This window comes from Scyliorhinus torazame, chromosome 5 (genome assembly GCF_047496885.1).
Source record: "Scyliorhinus torazame isolate Kashiwa2021f chromosome 5, sScyTor2.1, whole genome shotgun sequence".
NCBI classification, from domain to species: domain Eukaryota; kingdom Metazoa; phylum Chordata; class Chondrichthyes; order Carcharhiniformes; family Scyliorhinidae; genus Scyliorhinus; species Scyliorhinus torazame.
The window spans coordinates 130,969,519-130,988,522 of NC_092711.1; the positions used below are offsets into that span (position 1 = coordinate 130,969,519).

A 19,004-nucleotide genomic window follows, 5' to 3' on the forward strand; every position below is an offset into this window, starting at 1 on the left:
AACCTGTTTGAGGCAGTGATATCGAGGAAGCTCACGTATTTTGGATACGTGTATTACGAATAGGAAGGGAGTGTTTGGAAAAAGAGGTAATGCCAGGCAAAACACCTGGAAACCGTGTACAGGGAAGGCCCAAGATGGCCTGGGTGGATAATATCAGAATGTGGACTGGCCTCTCGATGGGACAGGCAGTGAGAGCAGCAGAGAAATCAGTGAGAGAGATTGTCCAGATTGCGGCCAACCCTCGGAATGAGGATGGATGAAAGACAAGACAAGACACCTGTAGTGGGAGGAAAGAGAATATTTATTAAACAGGATAAAATCAATGTATTACATCTGCTTTTGTGGGTCATCCGGTGGAAATGTGCCCTTGCTCAAAGAGAATCAGCCCACTGGAATGTAAATTGGAAGACCGACCAGCCCAGAGAGAACCCCTCCGACCCCCCGACTTCACCCACTGTTAGAATGAACATGGTTCAGTCCTGCATGTGATTAATCCAATGCCTGTAATTACTTGTGAACTCGCTGGTGTCTCAGCAGGTGGGATGAATTTCTGAATCCTTTCCCACACATGGAGCAGATAAATGGCTTCTCCTCAGTGTGAACTCGCTCGTGTGTCAGCAGGTTGGATGAATTAATAAATCCCTTCCCACACACGGAGCAGGTGAATGGTCTCTCTCCAGTGTGAACTCGCTGGTGTGTCTGCAGGTTGGAGAAAACATTAAATCCCTTCCCACACACGGAGCAGGTGAATGGTTTCTCCCCGGTGTGAACTCGCTGGTGTGTCAGCAGGTTGGATGAATTAGTAAATCCCTTCCCACAGATGGAGCAGGCGAACGGTCTCTCCCCAGAGTGGATTCGCTGGTGTGTCAGCAGATTGGATAACTGAGTGCATTCTTTCCCACACATGGAGCAGGTGAATGGTCTCTCCCCAGAGTGAATTCGCTGGTGTCTCGGCAGGCTGGATAACTGAGTGAAACTCTTCCCACACACGGTGCAGGTGAATGGCCTCTCGCCAGAGTGTATTTGTTGATGTGTCAGCAGATTGGAGGAATCTCTGAATCCTTTCCCACACTCGGAGCACGTGAATGGTTTCTCCTCAGTGTGAACTCGCTGGTGTCTCAGCAGGGTGGATAACTTAGAAAATCCCTTCTCACACTGAGAGCAGGTGAACGGTCTCTCCCCGGTGTGAGTGCGCCGATGAGTTTCCAGCTCAGACGGGGATCCAAATCCATTCCCACAATCCCCACATTTCCACGGTTTCCCCATGGTGCGGGTGTTGTCTGCCTCGATGCTTTTCCAGTCACACTGATGGTAAAATGGCCGATGGTTTACCCGTCCTAACGAATCGAGTGGCTCCGTCAGATCTTGATGTGAAGTTTGGTTTGAGATTTCTTACTGAAAATCCTCCCCTTTTAATATCCTGTTGAAGGAGTTTACAAATGTCATCACCGTCAGTACTACTCAGAAATTCAGAACAAACAATTCTAGTTTCTGTGGAACATGCTTTCCTTTCTTTCCCCAAAAGCTGTAAATTTCCACCCCCTGCCACACACTCTTCTCCCCCACCCTCCAGTCTCACTCTGCTGTATCTAATATACACTCTCCCTATTCTCCTGAAGACGCTGATTCAAGGTGATCGACATGGGGGCAGCACAGTGGCACAGTGGTTAGCTCTGCTGCCTCACAGCGCCTGGGTTCAATTCCAGCCTCGGGTGACTGTGTGGAATTTGCACTTTCTCACCAAGTCTGCGTGGGTTCCCTCCAGGTGCTCCGGTTTCCTCCCACAATCCAAAGATATGCAGATTAGGTGGATTGGCCATGATAAATTGCCCCTTTGTGTCTGAAAGGTTAGGCGGGTTTACTTGGTTACGGAGATAGGGTGGGGTCTGGCCTATTTAGGGTGCTCTTTCCGAGGGTCAGTGCAGACACAATGGGCCGAATGGCCTTCTGCACTGTACTGATTCTATATCAACACTCAGCATTTCCTGTTCTCTACCAAGAGATCATAAGATCCTCAGGAGCAGGAGTAGGCCATTCGGCCTACCAAGCCTGCTCTTCTATTTAATAAGCTCATGGCTAATCGGATTGTGACCCTTAACTTAATTTTCTTCCTGTCACCCTTTAAAAAAAATAAATTTAGAGTACCCAATTCATTTTTTCCAGTTAAGGGCAATTTAACATGTTCAATCCACCTACCTTGCACATCTTTGGGTTGTGGGGACGAAAATGTGCAAACTCCACACAGTAACCCAGAGCCGGGATCGAACCTGGGACCTCGGCGCCGTGAGACTAGTGCTACCACTGTGCCATCGTGCTGCCCGTCACCCATAACCCTTGACTCCCTTTTCGAGCCTTGAATATATTTAATGATGCAGCCTCGGGGGTGGCATGTGGCGCAGTGGTTAGCACTGGGACTGCGGCGCCTAGGATCCAGGTTCAAATCCTGGCCCTGGGTCACTGTCCGTGTGGAGTTTGCACATTCTCCCCATGTTGCGTGGGTTTCACCCTCCCAACCCAAAGATGTGCAAGTTATGTGGATTGGCCACGATAAACTGCCCCTTGGGGGGAAAAAAAAATAATTGGGTACTCTAAATTTATTTTTTTTAAATGATGCAGCCTCCACTGCTGCCTGGGAATGTCCTTCCTTGCCAGAGATCATGGTCCTCATTGATTTTAGTGCAAAGTGTAAGTTCTTATTTATTGTCCCCCTCCCCCATCCTCTGGTGTGAACCATCCTCCAGTGTCTGAAGCAGGTTGGGGCCCGTTAACCTGGGCCTGTTCCCGGGAGGGAGAAGCTCCGCAGCTGCAAACCAGGAGCTACCAATTGTGAAGGGTTTGCGGATCCACAAAGTGTTTCCAAATCCTCCCACCCACCGCCGCCTCGCGCTGACTCCGCTTCTCCGGGACAAAGGACTCGCTCCCTCCCAAGGCCTGGACTCCGCGCGTGCGCACTAACGTTCGGCACTATCAGCCTCATTGCGCATGCTCCGACTCAAAGTACACTGGGAATGATTGACGGCGGCTCTGGACCAATAGAGCAATGGGGCGGATCTGGACGACCACGTGGGGGCGGCTGGTCCTCCAACCAATCGGAGTGAACGAGGGGCGGAACTGAGCTGTCACTGAGGCATGCGCAGTGAGGGTAATGGCGATGGAGAAACTGTTATCTCTCGGGTCCGCGAGTTCTGCTGGGTTAGATGACGACGTGCAGGGAACGGTAGATCTGCCAGCTTGGATGAGAGACATTAAAACATGCTTCTCAAGCCCAAACCCCGAAAAAGAACTGATCGGTCCCGATATTTGCACCGAGCAGAGACACAACTTCTCGTGACAGGCCTTGGTTAACCACCGCCATTTTTGTGGTCGGCAAGCGCATGCTCGGTCGCCATCTTTGTATGGGCGTGATTATGAATGAATGGGGGGAGCTAGTAACCCATTGGATAGAATGGAAACAACTCGTCCATGAAGCTGCATTACCCTTTGATCTGGGGAATTTGACCCCCATTACCCTGGTTTGGAGGGACCCAGATGATGAGGCTGAGGAGTGGAAGAGAAGTAAAGAAAAAGAAACAAGTTCTGCTCTCTGGATTTCTCTCCTGGGTCACCCTACCCCACTCCTTCAAAGATTTGCAGGTCTGTTCTTTATGCTGGGCCTGAATCCATCTCCATCCATTTCATCCCTGATCACCTCTCCACCACCTCCAATAGTGGATACGTTTTAAACATATTTTCAATATATTTAGCATGTTATTGTTACTTCCACCAACCATGTCTAAATGAGATTTCCACCACTGCTCACCACCACCCACCCACCCCCTCCCCACACCCCACCATCTCACTCCATCTTTCAGAGTCAGGAATTGTTTTTCCAGTGGCGTAGTGCATTTCTCTTCCACTTCTGAGTTTCTATTGACCTTCAAATTGACCACCATTTTTATTCTCGAGTTCATTCTGCACAAAGTGAAAATGTGAAATCAGTTTCTCCACACATGTTGCTGAATATTTCCAGCATTTTCTCTTTATTTCAGATTTCCAGCAGCTGCAGTATTGTGATTTTTTTTTATTGCAAGCATCGCTCATGGAAACAGAGACAGACCAATTAACAGCCAGTTTGAACCAGGTGGGTCTTGAGGCAGAATTTAGTCCATGGCCTCCAGTATAGGTCTTTTTTGTAACCATTGAGTGATTACAATACAGACAGAGGCCTTTCAGCCTGTGCTCGCTCTCTGCAAAAGCAAATTAGCTTCTTCCATTCCCCTGCCCTTTCACTAACAAGAGCAGCAGCAAATATTACCCATCGCCAGTTACGTGTTATATTTCCTTGTTGCCACAAAGAGAAGAGGTATGGAGGTGCCCACACTCTGTACTCTTGTGAAACTCAATGAGGTTTGTTAAGGGTGTTGCTCAAACAATTAGGATGGTGATCTGCTCAAAGCCTGCACAAACACTCTGCTGACGCCCACTACACATCACATGACATGGAATAAGTAAGAAAATGTTTTCCCAGATACATTTTAAAAAATAAATGAGTAGCCAATTATTTTTCTTTTCCAATTAAGGGGCAATTTAGCGTGGCCAATCCACCTAACCAGCACATATTTGGGTTGTGGGGGTGAAACCCACAGACATGGGGAGAATGCAAACACCACACGGACAGTGACCCAGGGCCGGGATTCAAACCCGTGTCCTCAGGGCCGCAGTCCCAGTTTTCCCAGATACCATAACACGTGTGGAGAAGATGTTTGACCTTCTTGAACTGTTGCAGTCCATATGGTGAAGGTGCACCCACAATGTTGTTAGGTAAGGAATCCCAATTATTCACCCAGTGATGATGAAGGAACAGCGGTGATATATATCCAAGTCCATGACAAAAAATTGTATTTATATAGTGTTTTTTATCGAATGAAAATCTGGAATATAATTAAATTCAATGATTGTCAGCTGGGGTTACATGAGCACAGGTATTTCAGAAAACTGTGCTGGAGGTGATTACAGGACAAGAACATGGAGGAAATTACAGAGAGAGAAGAGCATGGAGAAGATTACAGAGCGCGAGAGAAGAGCATGGAGGAGATTACAGAGAGAGACAAGAACATGGAGGATATTAGAGAGAGAGACAAGAGTATGGAGAATATTACAGAGCGAGACAAGAGCATGGAGGATATTACAAAGTCAGAAAGAGAGAGACAAGCATGGAGGAGATTACAGAGAGACGAGCACGGAGGAGATTACAGAGAGACAAGAGCATGGATGAGATTACAGAGAGACAAGAGCATGGAGGAGATTACAGAGACAGCATGAAGATTACAGTGAAAGAGAAACAAGAGCATGGAGGAGATTACAGAGAGAGACGAGCATGGAGGAGATTAGAGAGAGACGAGCATGGAGATTAGAGAGACGAACATGGAGGAGATTAGAGAGAGAGAGACGAGCATGGAGGAGATTAGAGAGAGACGAGCATGGAGGAAATTACAGAGAGAGAGACGAGCATGGAGGAGATTACCGAGACAGAGCATGGAGATTACAGAGAGACAAGAGCATGGAGGAGATTACAGAGAGACAGGCCGGCGAACTGCCCCCAAGTATCCAGGAAGCCTTCCTCTGACCTTCGGATGGCGTACCTAACCTTCTCCAGGTGGAGAAATTCCGAGAGGTCTGCCAGTCTGCAGCTTTGGGTGGTGCTGCTGATCGCCAGCCGAGCAGGATTCTCCGGCGTGCGATTAGGGAAGCGAAAGCAAAGGCGTTGGCCCCCTTCCCCATGTGTAACTCTGGCTTCTCCGATACCCCGAAGATTGCCACTGTTGGGCATGGCTTCACCCTCACCCCCACACCTTGGACATTGCCTTGGAGAAGGCTGTTCAGAACCCAGCAAGCTTGGGGCAAGCCCAAAACATGTGGGTGTGGTTGGCTGGGCCCCTCTGGCACCGCTCACATTTGTCCTTCACCTCCAGGCAGAACCTGCTCATTCGGGCTCTGGTCAGGTACGCTCTGTGCACCACTTTGAGCTGCATTAGGCTTAGCCTTGCGCAGGAGGAGGTAGAGTTTGCCCTGCTCAGTGCTTCGCTCCAGAGTCCCCATCCCACCTCTGTCCCCAGTTCGTCCTCCCATTTTTGTCTGGTCTCGTCCAGTTGTGTTCGAGCTCTGTCCAGTAGCTGTCCGTATATTTTCCTACATAACCCCCCCCTTCACGCTGCTTGTGCCTATCAGGTCCTCTAGTAATGTGTTTTCTGGGGCCCCGGGGTACCCTACTGTCTCTTTGCGGAGGAAGTGTTTTATTTGGAAGTGTCTCAATTACTGCTTTTTTGCTAGTTTCCACTTCATCAGTTCGTACAGTGTCCGCCCGACGTAGAAGTGATGACCATCAATGTGCCATGTCCCACCTCCATCTTTTGAAGGTGGTATCGAGCATGGCTGGGAGGAAATCAGTGATTGCCGCAGATAGGGACCATGGGTGACATTTTGGTTATCCCAAAGTGCTGTCTCAACTGGGTCCATGTTCTCAGCGTGGCCGCTACCACTAGGCTCGTTTTGTATCTTGTTGAGGAGGACAGGAGTGCTTCTGTAATCAGGGCCCGGAGCGTTGTTCCTTTACAGGATGCCTCCTCCATTTGTACCCAATCTGTGTTGGGTTCTTTTACCCATCCCCTCACTCTTTCTGCCATTGCTGCCCAGTGGTAGTATTGTAGGTTCGGTAAAGCCAAGCCCCCTTTGACTTTTCCTCTTTGCAGTGTTGGTTTGGGAATTCTCAGGTTCTTACCCCCCACACAAGACCATGATTATTAGACAGTCTACGTTTTGGAAAAAGGCCTTGGGGATGAAGATCGGGATGGATCTAAACAGGAAGAGGAACCTTGGCAGTATGTTCATCTTCATCGTCTGCACTCTCCCTGCAAGGGAGAGTGGGAGTGATCCCCACCGTTGAAGGTCTTTTCTTACTTCCTCCACCAGGCTGGTCAGGTTCCACTTGTGGATCTGTGTCCAGTCTCTGGCTATTTGGATCCCCAGGTAACGGAACCTGTTCTGGGCTGTTTTAAACGGGAGACCCTTCAGCTCTGTCCCTCTCCCTTTTGGGTTCACTGGGAATGCCTCGCTTTTGCGCAGGTTAAGTTTGTAGCCCGAGAAGGTTCCATACTCTTTCAGTATTTGCAGTATTGCCTTCAGTCCCTCCTGTGGCTTTGAGACATAGAGGAGCAGGTCATCTGCATAGAGTGAAACTCTGTGCTCTCCGTCTCCTCTCCGGATTCCCTTCCAGCTTTTTGCGTCCTGTAGGGCTATCGCCAGGGGTTCGATCGCTAGCGCGAACAAGAGTGGGGACAAGGGGCAGCCCTGTCTTGTTCCTCTCCGTGGCTGGAAGTATTCAGAGCAGGTTAGTTCGGACACTTGCTTTGGGAGCATTGTACAGGAGCCTCACCCAGGCAGTGAATCCTGCTCCGAGCCCAAATCGTTCCAGTACCTCGAGGAGGTGGTTGAGCTCCTCACATTTGTTGTTGGAGAAGAGGATGGAGGAGACAGGGTGTAGCCACCTGAGTTGGCCACTTCCCGACTTAAAATGGAGAACCACAAAGGCTGAAGGGAAATTCAGCCAACACAAGCAAAGACTAGCAAATACAGAAATCATGTGTATTGGAACCTGTAAGAAACCAGACAGCACTAAAACCAGCAGCCATCTGCATAGTAATACAGCAGCCATCTGCATAGTAATGAGCGATTCCAGGGCACAATGGCAACAGTTAAGGTGAATAAAGCCAAGCCAGACTCCTCGGCGCCAGCAGGAGCCAAGACAAAGGAAGGCCAACGGACACTTAGGGACTGCCCAGCGATCAGGGAACCGCTCCAGCATTGGAGAAATCGATCCAAGTGATCGGAAAGTAGTCCAATCACTTGGAACCAGGTACGGGGTCCGCCCCGAAGCGCGGGAAGCCCCTGGGGACTATAAAGTAAAGCCCCCAAGTTCAAATCGTCCTTCTTTGGCAGGGTCACTCAGCAACTTAAACCAACCCTTGACAGTGACCTGCCTCCAACCAAGTAAGTCTCAAGTCAACGCTCGCTACGAGATAGGCGCTCCTAGCTACCAGTCCATACCTGCTTTTGAATCCTGCAGATTCAGGACCTGAACGAAAGGCCATTTGTTCCCCTGACCTGGTGGGCCAGTCCGAAGCTATGTATAGGCCTTTTAGTGATAGGAATAGCCTAGAAAGTAGAGATTATGCATGAGCAGTGATTTACTGTGTATAATAAATGTGCTTTGATTTTAATCTTACTAATTTGTGTGTTGAGTTATTGATCATTACTTGAACTTGAACCTCGTGGCGGTATCATAAAGTTACTTGGCGACTCTAGAGCAAAGGTTAAACAACAGAGCAAATTACGATTTAAGAGCCAACCAAAAGTTAGCAACAAGGGGAGAAGGAGATCACATCAAAATTAATTAAGTTGTGTTCGAGATATTTTTAAAAACTAGACACTGTTTAATTAACATAAATGTTATTTATTTATTATCCAGAATATTATCTCTCATAACTGAGTTGGAGTTTATTTACATTAGTAGCAACAAACCCCAATAAACATGGTTCAGTCCTGGACATAACAGCAAGATCCAATGTTTGGAGTTAATCGTGAACTTGTTGGTGCGTCAGTAGGTTGGGAAACTTAGTGAATCCCTCTCCACAGGTAGAGCAGATGAACACCCCCTCCACATTGTGAAGTCGCTGGTGTCTAAGCAGTGTGGATGACTGAGTGAACCTTTTCCCACAATCTGGGCAGGCGAATGGTCTCTCCCCAGTGTGAACTCTCTGGTGTCTCTGCAGGGTGGATGACTGCGTGAATCCCTTTCCACACTCGGAGCAGGTGAATGGTCTATCCCCAGTATGAATGCGCCGGTGTATCAGCAGGATGGATGATCTAGTAAATCGCTTCCCACAGTCAGTGCAGGTGAATGGCTTCTCCCCGGTGTGACTGCGATTATGAATTTCCAGCTGGGATGGGAAATCGAATCCCTTCCCACACTCTCCACATTGCCATGGTTTCTCCCTGTTGTGACTGCATTTATGTTCCAACAGGTCAGATGAGTGACTAAATCCTTGTTCACACATACAAGATGGTTTCTCTCCACGGTGAACGGGGCTTTTTCCTTCCATCTTCAAAATATGATGACAGTCAGGTTCAGAGAAAATAACTGACTCAGATTTTGATGTGATATTTGGCTTCCTTCTTCTAGACTGCAAATCCTTCCCTCCTAACACCCTGTGAAATGGATTTAAAACAGAAAATAGGGAGTTAGAGAGATCCCACAAAAACACAGTGGCAGGTTGTGAAATTGAGCTGAATAAATCTGGTCATTTGTGGGGCCGGCACTGGGAAAAAGTGACCATGAAAACTGCTGGATTGTCGTATAAACACAACTAATTCAGTTTTATCTTTAAGACAATAAAACACAGGAGCAGAATTAGGCCATTCAGCCCATCGAGTCTGCTCCATCATGCAATCTGCTCCGCCATTCAATCATGGCTGATGTCCAGGCCTGACCGTATCCTGTAAGTTTCAATAAGATCCCCCCTCATCCTTCTAAACTCCAACGAGTACAGTCCCAGAGTCCTCAACCGCTCCTCATATGACAAGCTCCTCATTCCGGGGATCATTCTTGTAAACCTCCTCTGGACCCTTTCCAAGGCCAGCACATCGTTCCTTTGATATGGGGCCCAAATTTGCTCTCAAAACTCCAAATGGAGTCTGACCAGAGTCTTATACAGCCTCAGAAGTACATCGCTGCTCTTGTATTCTAGCCCTCTCGACACAAATCCTAACATTAAATTTGCCTTCCTAACTGCCGACTGAACCTGCACGTTAACCTTTTTTTTAAATTTAAATTTGGAGTACCCAATTCATTTTTCCAATTAAGGGGCAATTTAGCGTGGCCAATCCATCTTCCTGCACATCTTTGGGTTGTGGGGGCGAAACTCACTCAAACACGGGGAGAATGTGCAAACTACACATGGACAGTGACCCAGAGCCGGGATCGAACTTGGGACCTCGGCGCCGTGAGGCAGCAGTGCTAAGCACTGCGCCACCATCCTGCCCTTACACGTTAACCTTAAGAGAATCTTGAACGAGGACTCCTAAGTCCCTTTGTGCTTCTGATTTCATAAGCCTTTTCCCATTTGGAAATAGTCTGTGCCTCCATTCTTCCTACGAAACTGCATAACCTCACTCTTTTCCACATTGTATTCCAACTTCCACCGTCTGTCCAAGTCCTTCTTCAGCCCCCTTCTTCCTCAATACTACCTGTCCCACTGCATATCTTTGTATCATCTGCATCTCCACTGACCTACAGCTGCTCTGGGTTGAGAAACACCTAAATAGCAAGTTTCTCACCCTTCTTTTCAAATTCCTCCATGGTCACACCCCTACCTATCTCCATAACCTCCTCCAGCTTCCCGGTCTTTCAAGATATCTGCACTAATCTGTTTCTTCCTGCACTTCACCATTCCTGATTTTAATCTCTACACCATTTGTTAGCTCCGTTGCTTCACTGCCATGGACCCGGGTTTGAGTCCCGGCTTGGGTCACTGTCTGTGCGAAGTCTGCATGTTCTCCCCGTGTCTGCCTGGTTTCTTCTGGGCGCACCAGTTTGCTCCCACAAGTCCCGAAAGACGCGCTTGTTGGCTGAAATGGACATTCTGAATTCTCCCACCGTGTACCCGAACAGACGCCGGAGTGTGGCAACTAGGGGATTTTCACAGTAACTTCATTGCGGTGTTAATGTAAGCCTACTTGTGACAGTAATAATAATTAATATTGGTGCCGTTTTCAGTTGCCTGGGCCCCACGCTCTGAAATCTCATCCCACTACCTCTATGTCTCTCCACCTCACTTTCCTCCTTTAAGATGTTCCTTAACATATACCTCTTTGACCAAGCGTTTTGTTACCTGCTTAATAGCTCCTCATGGATTTGTTTTATTGGCACGTGTACTGAGGTACAGTGAAAAGTATTGTTCTGCGTACAGTCCAGACAGATCAATCCATAGATGAAAAAAGAACAGGGCATACATAAATACACATAGACACAGGCATCGGGTGAAGCAGACAGGAGTACTGTGTGAAGAGATCAGTTCAGTCCATAAGGTCATTCAGGAGTCAGTGGCTCAGTGTCATGTCAAATGCTCCTTTGTAACATTTCTGTGAAATGTCCTGAAAAGTTTTATTAAAGATATACAAATTAATGTTATTGAATTGGACACATATCACTGGGTGAATAACCTGTAGCTCCTTACCTAACAACATTGTAGGGTACCTTCACCACACCCACTGCAGTGGTTCAAAAAGCTCAAACATCATCTTCTCCTGGGGATGGGGGCGGGTGATATTTGCTTCTGGTCTTGATTGTGACACCTAAATCAAAGAATACATACATTTATATATATAAAATGTATTCTTGGGATTTAGGTGTCACCATCAAGACCAGAAGCAAATATATAAATAAAATTGATTTTTAAAAAAAAATTACAGTACCCAATTCATTTTTCCAATTAAGGGGCAATTTAGCTTGGCTAATCCATCTACCCTGCACATCTTTGGGTTGTGGGGGCGAAACCCACGCAAATATGGGGAGAATGTACAAACTCCACACGGACAGTGACCTAGGGCTGGGATCGAACCTGGGCCCTTGGCACCGTGAAGCAACAGTGCTACCCACTGCACCACCGTGCTGCCCTAAAATTAATAACAATAATCTTATTATTGTCACAAGTATTATCTTATTATTGTCACAAGGGCTGTTTAGCACAGGGCTAAATCGCTGGCTTTGAAAGCAGACCAAGGCAGGCCAGCAGCACGGTTCAATTCCCATACCAGCCTCCCCGAACAGGCGCCGGAATGTGGCGACTAGGGGCTTTTCACAGTAACTTCATTTGAAGCCTACTTGTGACAATAAGCGATTAGGGGCTGTTTAGCACAGGGCTAAATCGCTGACTTTGAAAACAGACCAAGGCAGGCCAGCAGCACGGTTCGGTTCCCGTAACAGCCTTCCCGAACAGGCGCCGGAATGTGGCAAATAGGGGCTTTTCACAATAACTTCATTTGAAGCCTACTTGTGACAAGCGATTTTCATTTCATTTTTATTAAATAGGCTTACATTAACACTGCAATAAAGTTAATGTGAAAATCCCTTAGTCGCCACAGTCCGGCTTCTGTTCGGGGACACTGAGGGAGAATTCACAATGTCCAATTCACCTAACAGCGCGTCTTTCAGGACTTACACGATGGGCCGAAGGGTCTTTTTTTGCTGTGAAACCCTTTGACTCTCTGACGAGTTTCTCTCCTCCTGCCGACAGGGATGACCGCGCATGCGCACCGCTGCTCGTTGCCGCTTTAAGATGGCGGCCCTGAACCCGGGCCTGTCACGGCAGGAAGCAGAGCGACTCTGGACGAACGCGGAACTGGCCGAGAGCTTCTCCTTCGGGGTTTAAGGCTTTCGCGTGGTATTCATGAAGCCTTTCCGCCCACCCACTGCTCCCATCTCTCCCTCAGACACGCCGCTAACTTACCCGCTGGAGAGACGAGAAACAAAGACCTCACCTTCGCATCACTGCGGCTGCGCATGCTCGAAATATGTACTGCGCCTGCGCAATAGTCTCCTGTGGTTTCGACAGGGGACATTCCCCGCCCCGCGGAATGCTGGGTAAACGCCCCGCCGTTGGAGAGAACAAATGATTTATTGTCATTTCGTTGTTGGAATGGGGGTGGGGGGGGGGGGGGGGGGGGGGTGAAGACTGCCACTGAAGGACCACTAATGGAAGTAGGGAACAGATTATATAGAAACGCAATTATCATATCATAGAATTTACAGTGCAGAAGGAGGCCATTTGACCCACCCAAGCCTACACCTCCACCCTATCCCCATGACCCAGTAACCCCACCCAACACTAAGGGCAATTTTGGACACTAAGGGCAATTTATCATGGCCAATCTACCTAACCTGCACATCTTTGGACTGTGGGAGGAAACCGGAGCATCCAGAGGAAACCCACGCAGACACGGGGAGATCGTGCAGACTCGCACAGACAGTGACCCAAGCCGGAATCGAACCTGGGACCCTGGAGCTGTGAAGCAATTGTGCTACCCACAATGCTACCGTGCTGCCCCCGACCTTTATCCAAGTCCAGAGAAGGGGAATTGGAATTGCTCAGGAATTGAGTCACAAAACAGTGGGAATAATAGTAGAAAAACACCCAATAGTCACAGATGAACTCACTGGTATCTCAGCAGGTGGACAAGCCAATCTCTTCCTACACAGAGAACATTAAAACAGCCTCTTTTCAGTAAGAATATATTGATAATGCATGAAACCCTTTGAACCTTTAAATTGAACAGTAAACAGTTGGAAAAATAACAAAACGATCTCACCCTATCAACACTTAAACTCCCCCAGGAGACAATATATTCCCCATTCCGTTGCCCTGACCACTATCCGCCCCCCCCCCCCCCACTCCCGACAAGCATTGCCCCTCAATCCCAAACATACAACAGATACAAACAGCAACCTCTCTCAAACCACACGCTCCTAATCATCTCCATTAAAGTCCCAATCAAATAATTTTAATCAAGTCCAAGTCAGTCAAAAGTCTCCATCCCCTCTGACGTATTGAAAAATGATCTTTTGACTGTAAAGTCACTCTCAGCCTCGCCAGGTACACCACTCCAAACCTGACTCCACTCCTGAATAGCACTGACTTTGCCTTATTAAAAGCCGCACGCCACTTCGCCAATTCCACTCCTACATCTTGGTATATCCTGATGATGCTTCCTTTCCGATTCACTTTGGCCCATTGAAGAACTCGTTCCTTCTCGTGGAAGGTGTCGAAGCAGTTCATTCATGGAGACGTCCACTGGAGTACTCGATGGGCCCGAACCAACTCTGGAAGGGACAATTGTCCGTTCCCCCCCAAAAGCTTGCAAACATCGGAAAAACGTCCTTAGCCGGCTTTGGGCCCTCCATCTCACAGCAACCCCACGATTCTGAGGTTCTGTCGCCTCGATCTGTTCTCCAAGTCATCCACCTTTGCCCTCAGTCTTGTTCCTCTCCTCCACTAGCAACATCTCAGCTTCCAATGAGGTGATTCGATCCCCATGCTGCAACAAGGCTGCCTCCACACCCTTCTGAATCTCTCCATTCTCCTTCACCTCCTCTGAGGTTTTTTCCAGCTTCTTCTGGAACGGGCCAGGTGATTCCTCAATTCACCACTGAAGGGTTTCCATCATCACCCTGCCCTGCACCTCAAAATGCTTCACAGTTTTCAAACTCCTGCACCATCACCTGTCAGCACTTAAACCATGATATGAGCAGCCACACCTAAAGCATAGTCTGTTGCCGAACCTCCTGCTCAGCTTCGCAGGGTTTCCAGTCTTTATCGAAGGATTATACTGTAATCTTCTTGCCTCTGATCTTCTTTATAAATTTCAACATATTTCTGCCGACAAATTCCTTATCCTATACACTGGGCCGGTTTTGGTAACCAAAATTCCTGGGAACCAAGTTAAAAAGTCCAAAAAACAAAGCGGGAGCTACCTTATGTGCGATCTTCTCCCACCAGTCGCCACCGGAACTGTCCTGGGGTTTTTATTATTAGATTTGGCACTGGGTGCGGGTTTTAAAGGGTAATTTTCCCTTTCTAACTTGTATTGTCCATAGTGTCAGCCACGGCTCAGTGGGTAGCACTCTCACCCTGAATCAGAAGGTTGTGGGATGTCCAGGGACCTGAGGACAAAAATCACATCCAATCTTCCTTGTCCCAGCACTGAGGGAGAGTTTCTTTCAAGTAAGATGTTCAAGCGAAGCCCCGTCGGTCCCTCTCTTGTCCTGTAAAAGTTCCCACAGCCACTATTGTGAAGAAGAGTTGGGGAGTTAACCCTGGTGTCCTGGTCAATATTTATCCCTCAATCAACATCGAAAAATCCGATCATCTGCTGTTTGTGGGATCTTGCTTTGTGGAAATTGGCTGATGCATTTCCTTTAACAGTGACAACACTTCAGAAGCTCTTTGGGACATGCTGTGGTTGTGAAAGGTGCTACAGAAGTGAAAGTTTTAAATTGAAGATTGATGCTATCTCATCCTTTAATTGTTTCAGCCAATTCCAACTTACCATTTAATAAATTTGCTTTGGTTCGGACAAGACTTCAACGAATTAAAGCAAAGACAGAATTCTGGACAGTAAATTTAAAAAGTTTATTAAAATAAAAAGGTTCACTGAACAACTTGAAGACATTGATGTTTACAACTTCATGGCAGTGATCAGTCTGTAGAAGTGTAACCCTCCCTGGCTCCTTCTTTGACAGTGATTTCCTTGGAACACAGCCTCGGGAATCTTCAGTACATGGCCAGCAAGGAAGACCTTCGGAACCTCGACTTTTATCCCCAAAGTGACCATTACCTCATGTCAGAGTTGGGCCTGTTGCAACATGACTATTTGTCAATTGGGCACTAGTTTAATTTAACTGGATCTCCAATTCCTGACACCACCTTCTCTCATTACCTTGGAGAGGAATACAATTGAACTGTTTCATACTACCCCTTTATCTGATTCTGTACAATTCCTTATTCCTAACAGTTTGAAATGTTGAGGCTAATCGGGGCTGGAAGGTCTCTCTTGCCGGTACATTTATCCTCATTGCACATTCTTTACATCGACAGCAATTAAGCTTTTACATTTTTACAACAAATAAAACTCTGAATTTTACTATAACTACTGATTCATTATTGTCTCATTAATTGTAACTCAATTAAGGATCACTACTTATTTAATCATCTGTTACAGACTGGTTGCTAATTAATAGTCATTTTTAATTAATACGAGATACACTGGTTCTCTACTGAGCAGTACTACACTCTGCTTCACTAGGTGTATGTGTCTATGTATTTACATTGTGTATTTATCGTGTGTCCTATATTTTCATGCAAGGAACAAACTGTCTAGATGGTAGGCAGAACAACACTTTTTTGCTGTACCTCGGTACACATGACAATAAATCTAAACCAATCACAAAGACAGTTTCATGCCAGTCTTTAGATTGAACAATGAGCTTTCTTAAAAATGATTCATTCATGGGAGGTGGGCGTCACTGGTTGGGACGGCATTTACTGCTCATTCCAATTGCTCCACCCCCTCCAAAGCGCTGTACTCGGAGAGTACGCCGTGCGATGTATCAACGGCCTCAAGACATTGCATGCGGCCCGCCCCCGAACGGCCGAGTTCCTGATGCCGCGTGCGGTTTCATCCGTCAGGAACTCGGCGTGGTGGCTGTGGACTCAGTCCAGCGCCGTCACAGTGGTGGAGGGCCGATCCGCAGGGGGGGGGGGGGGGGGGGAGACACTTAACTGGGACTGGGGGCACTGTGGGGGGTAGTCCTTGGCACGTGAGCCGGCCAAAGGGGGGGGGCACTAATTTGCAGGCCGGGTCCACGAGCGGCCTCTGCCATTTAGCACGGCGCGGCTGCTGCATGGCTACAGACACGGCAATTCTCCGGGCCTTTTCGGCAGGTGGAGCCAGGTGCTCTATGCTGCCAGCATGCCAGCCCCCAGCTAAATGGTTGATCGGTGGCCGTTCACTTAATTTCTTCTGGCGTAAAACGTCACCGTTCCCACGCTGGCGTGGGAACATAGCTTCAGAATCAGAGAATCCAGCCCCTAATCTTTACTGTTATGGGCCAGGGCTTAGAAACTCCAAAGTATATTATGAAGTCCACCTGGCCTACAACCTTTCTGTTGAATTTGGCTCGGATGAGCACAAGAGCCTTCCCTTCAGGTGTGATTCAACAGTCTGCCTAGACGTTTTAATCAAAACAAGCTTTATTCTGAGAACTTAATTAACACATGTATATAACACCCCAGCAAGAATATTTTATCAATTACAAATATAAAGACACTCCACAGCACAGTAATCTATGTATAACACTGAATAAATTCCCCATAACTGTTCCAATTCAAAAACAAAATCCAATAAACCAAAAATCCCTTTTCAAGGGCGAGGCCCAGCTCTCTCCTTTCTCACTTGAATGAGACTGGTCTTGTTACTGAAATCCTGACCCAATTTTCAAACAGCAGACTCAACTCCTTCCGGACAGCAATTATATATCCAAAGCCACCACCAAGGTGATTTTTACTGGAACATATATTTAAAATGAAAATAGAGAGACAGGCCAAAACACTTCTTTTCTCTGTCTGTAGTCCATAGCAGTCTGAAACTGAAACTAAAACAAACCTCACAGCCACAGCTCAGTGGAAACTGAATATATTCAGTATTTAGGAAGGACAGACAAAAAGGAAAAGGCAGTGGAGTGGCAGAGGAAATTAATGCAATGCTGAGGAAGGATATTAGCTCTGACAATGTGGGATCTATTTGGGTAGAGCTGAGAAACACCAAGGGGCAAAAACATTAGTGGGCATCTTTTATAAACCCCCAAAACTGCAGTGGTGATGTTGGGAATGGCATAAAACAGGAAATTAGGCTGATTGCAAAAGTTTCTATAGGAATGTGAAGAGAAAAAGATTGGTGAAGACAAATGTAGGTTCCTTACAGTCAGAAACAGGGGAATGTATAATAGGGGACAAAGAAATGGCTAGGCAAATAAATACATAATTTGGTTCTGTCTTCACAAATGAGGGCACAGATCAGATACCAGAAATGTTGGGGAACGCAGGATTTAGTGAGAGGGAGGAACTGAAGGAGATCAATATTAGTAGAGAAATGGTGTTGGGGAAATTGATGGGATTGAAGGCTGATAAATCCCCAGGGCCTGATAATCTACATCCCAGAGTACTTAAGGAAGTGGCTCTAGAAATATTGGATGCATTGGTGGTCATCTTCCAGGATTCTACAGACTCTGGAACAGTTAAGACCATAAGACATAGGAGTGGAAGTAAGGCCATTCGGCCCATCGAGTCCACTCCACCATTCAATCATGGCTGATTTCAACTCCATTTACCCGCGCTCTCTCTCCATAGCCCTTTTTTCCTCGAGAAATCAAGAATTTATCAACTTCTGTCTTAAAGACACTCAACGTCCCGGCCTCCACCGCCCTCTGTGGCAATGAATCCCACAGACCCACCACTCTCTGGCTGAAGAAAGTTCCTGCAGATTGGAGGGTGGCTTATGTAACTCCACTATTTAAAAAGGGAGATAGAGAAAACAGGGAATTATAGACCAGTAAGCCTGACATGGACAGTGGGGAAAATTCTAGAATCCATTATCAAAGATTTTATAGCAAAGCACTTCCAAAACAGTGGCAGGATCGGACAGAGTCAGCATGGATTTATGAAAGGGAAATCATGCTTCACAAATCTACTGGAATTCTTCGAGGGTGTAACTGGTAGAGTTGACGAGGGGGAGCCAGTGGATGTGCGATATTTGGACTTTCAGATGGCTTTTGACAAAGACCCACATAAAAGATTAGTGTGTAAGCACATGGATTAGGAGTAGTGTATTGAGATGGATAGAAAACTAGGTGGCAGACAGGAAACAAAGAGTAGGAATTAATGGGTCGTTTTCAAATTGGCAGGCAGTGACTAGTGTGGTACCGCAGGGATCAGTGCTAGGACACCAAATATTCAGAAGATATATTAATGATTTTAAAATAAAAATTTAAGGACCCAATTCTTTTTTTTCAATTAAGGGACAATTTAGCGTGGCCAAGTCACCTACCCTGCACGTCTTTGGCTTATGGAGGTGAGATCCACGCAGACACGGGGAGAAATTGTCTCCACACAGACAGTGACCGGGGCCAGAATTGAACCTGGTCCTCAGCGCCATGGGGCAGCAATCACTGCACCACCCTACGTATTAACGATTTAGATGAGGGAACAAAATGCAATATCTCCAAATTTTTAGATGACACCAAATAGCATGGGAAGGTGAGCTGTGAGGAGGTTGCAGAGATCCTTCAGTGTGATTTGGACAAGTTGAGTGAGTGGGCAAATGAATGGCAGATGCAGCATAATTTGGAGAAATGCAAG

At 47.0% G+C, this 19,004-nt stretch overlaps 2 protein-coding genes across 3 annotated transcripts in view; both read right to left on the reverse strand.

Annotated features, from left to right (window-relative positions):
* Nucleotides 1-283: 283 nt before the first annotated feature.
* LOC140419769 (uncharacterized) overlaps nt 284-19,004 on the reverse strand; it is a 50,619-nt gene continuing 31,898 nt past the window's right edge. The window contains exons 1-2 of one of the 2 annotated variants that reach the window (XM_072503756.1): nt 2,875-3,342; nt 284-1,420 (exon numbers count right to left, since the gene is read on the reverse strand). In XM_072503756.1, coding sequence (XP_072359857.1) covers nt 508-1,266 — 759 coding nt within the window. In that variant the 5' untranslated portion in view covers nt 1,267-1,420; nt 2,875-3,342 and the 3' untranslated portion in view covers nt 284-507. Of the gene's footprint in view, nt 1,421-2,874; nt 3,343-19,004 lie in introns of those variants that run through there. The other variant, XM_072503755.1, reaches the window with a different exon arrangement.
* The window catches only part of LOC140419770 (uncharacterized), a 38,018-nt gene continuing 27,481 nt past the window's right edge, over nt 8,468-19,004 (reverse strand). The window contains exon 4 of the mRNA XM_072503758.1: nt 8,468-8,951. Within this exon, the coding sequence (XP_072359859.1) occupies nt 8,610-8,951 (342 nt within the window). The 3' untranslated portion in view covers nt 8,468-8,609. The remainder of the gene's footprint in view (nt 8,952-19,004) is intronic.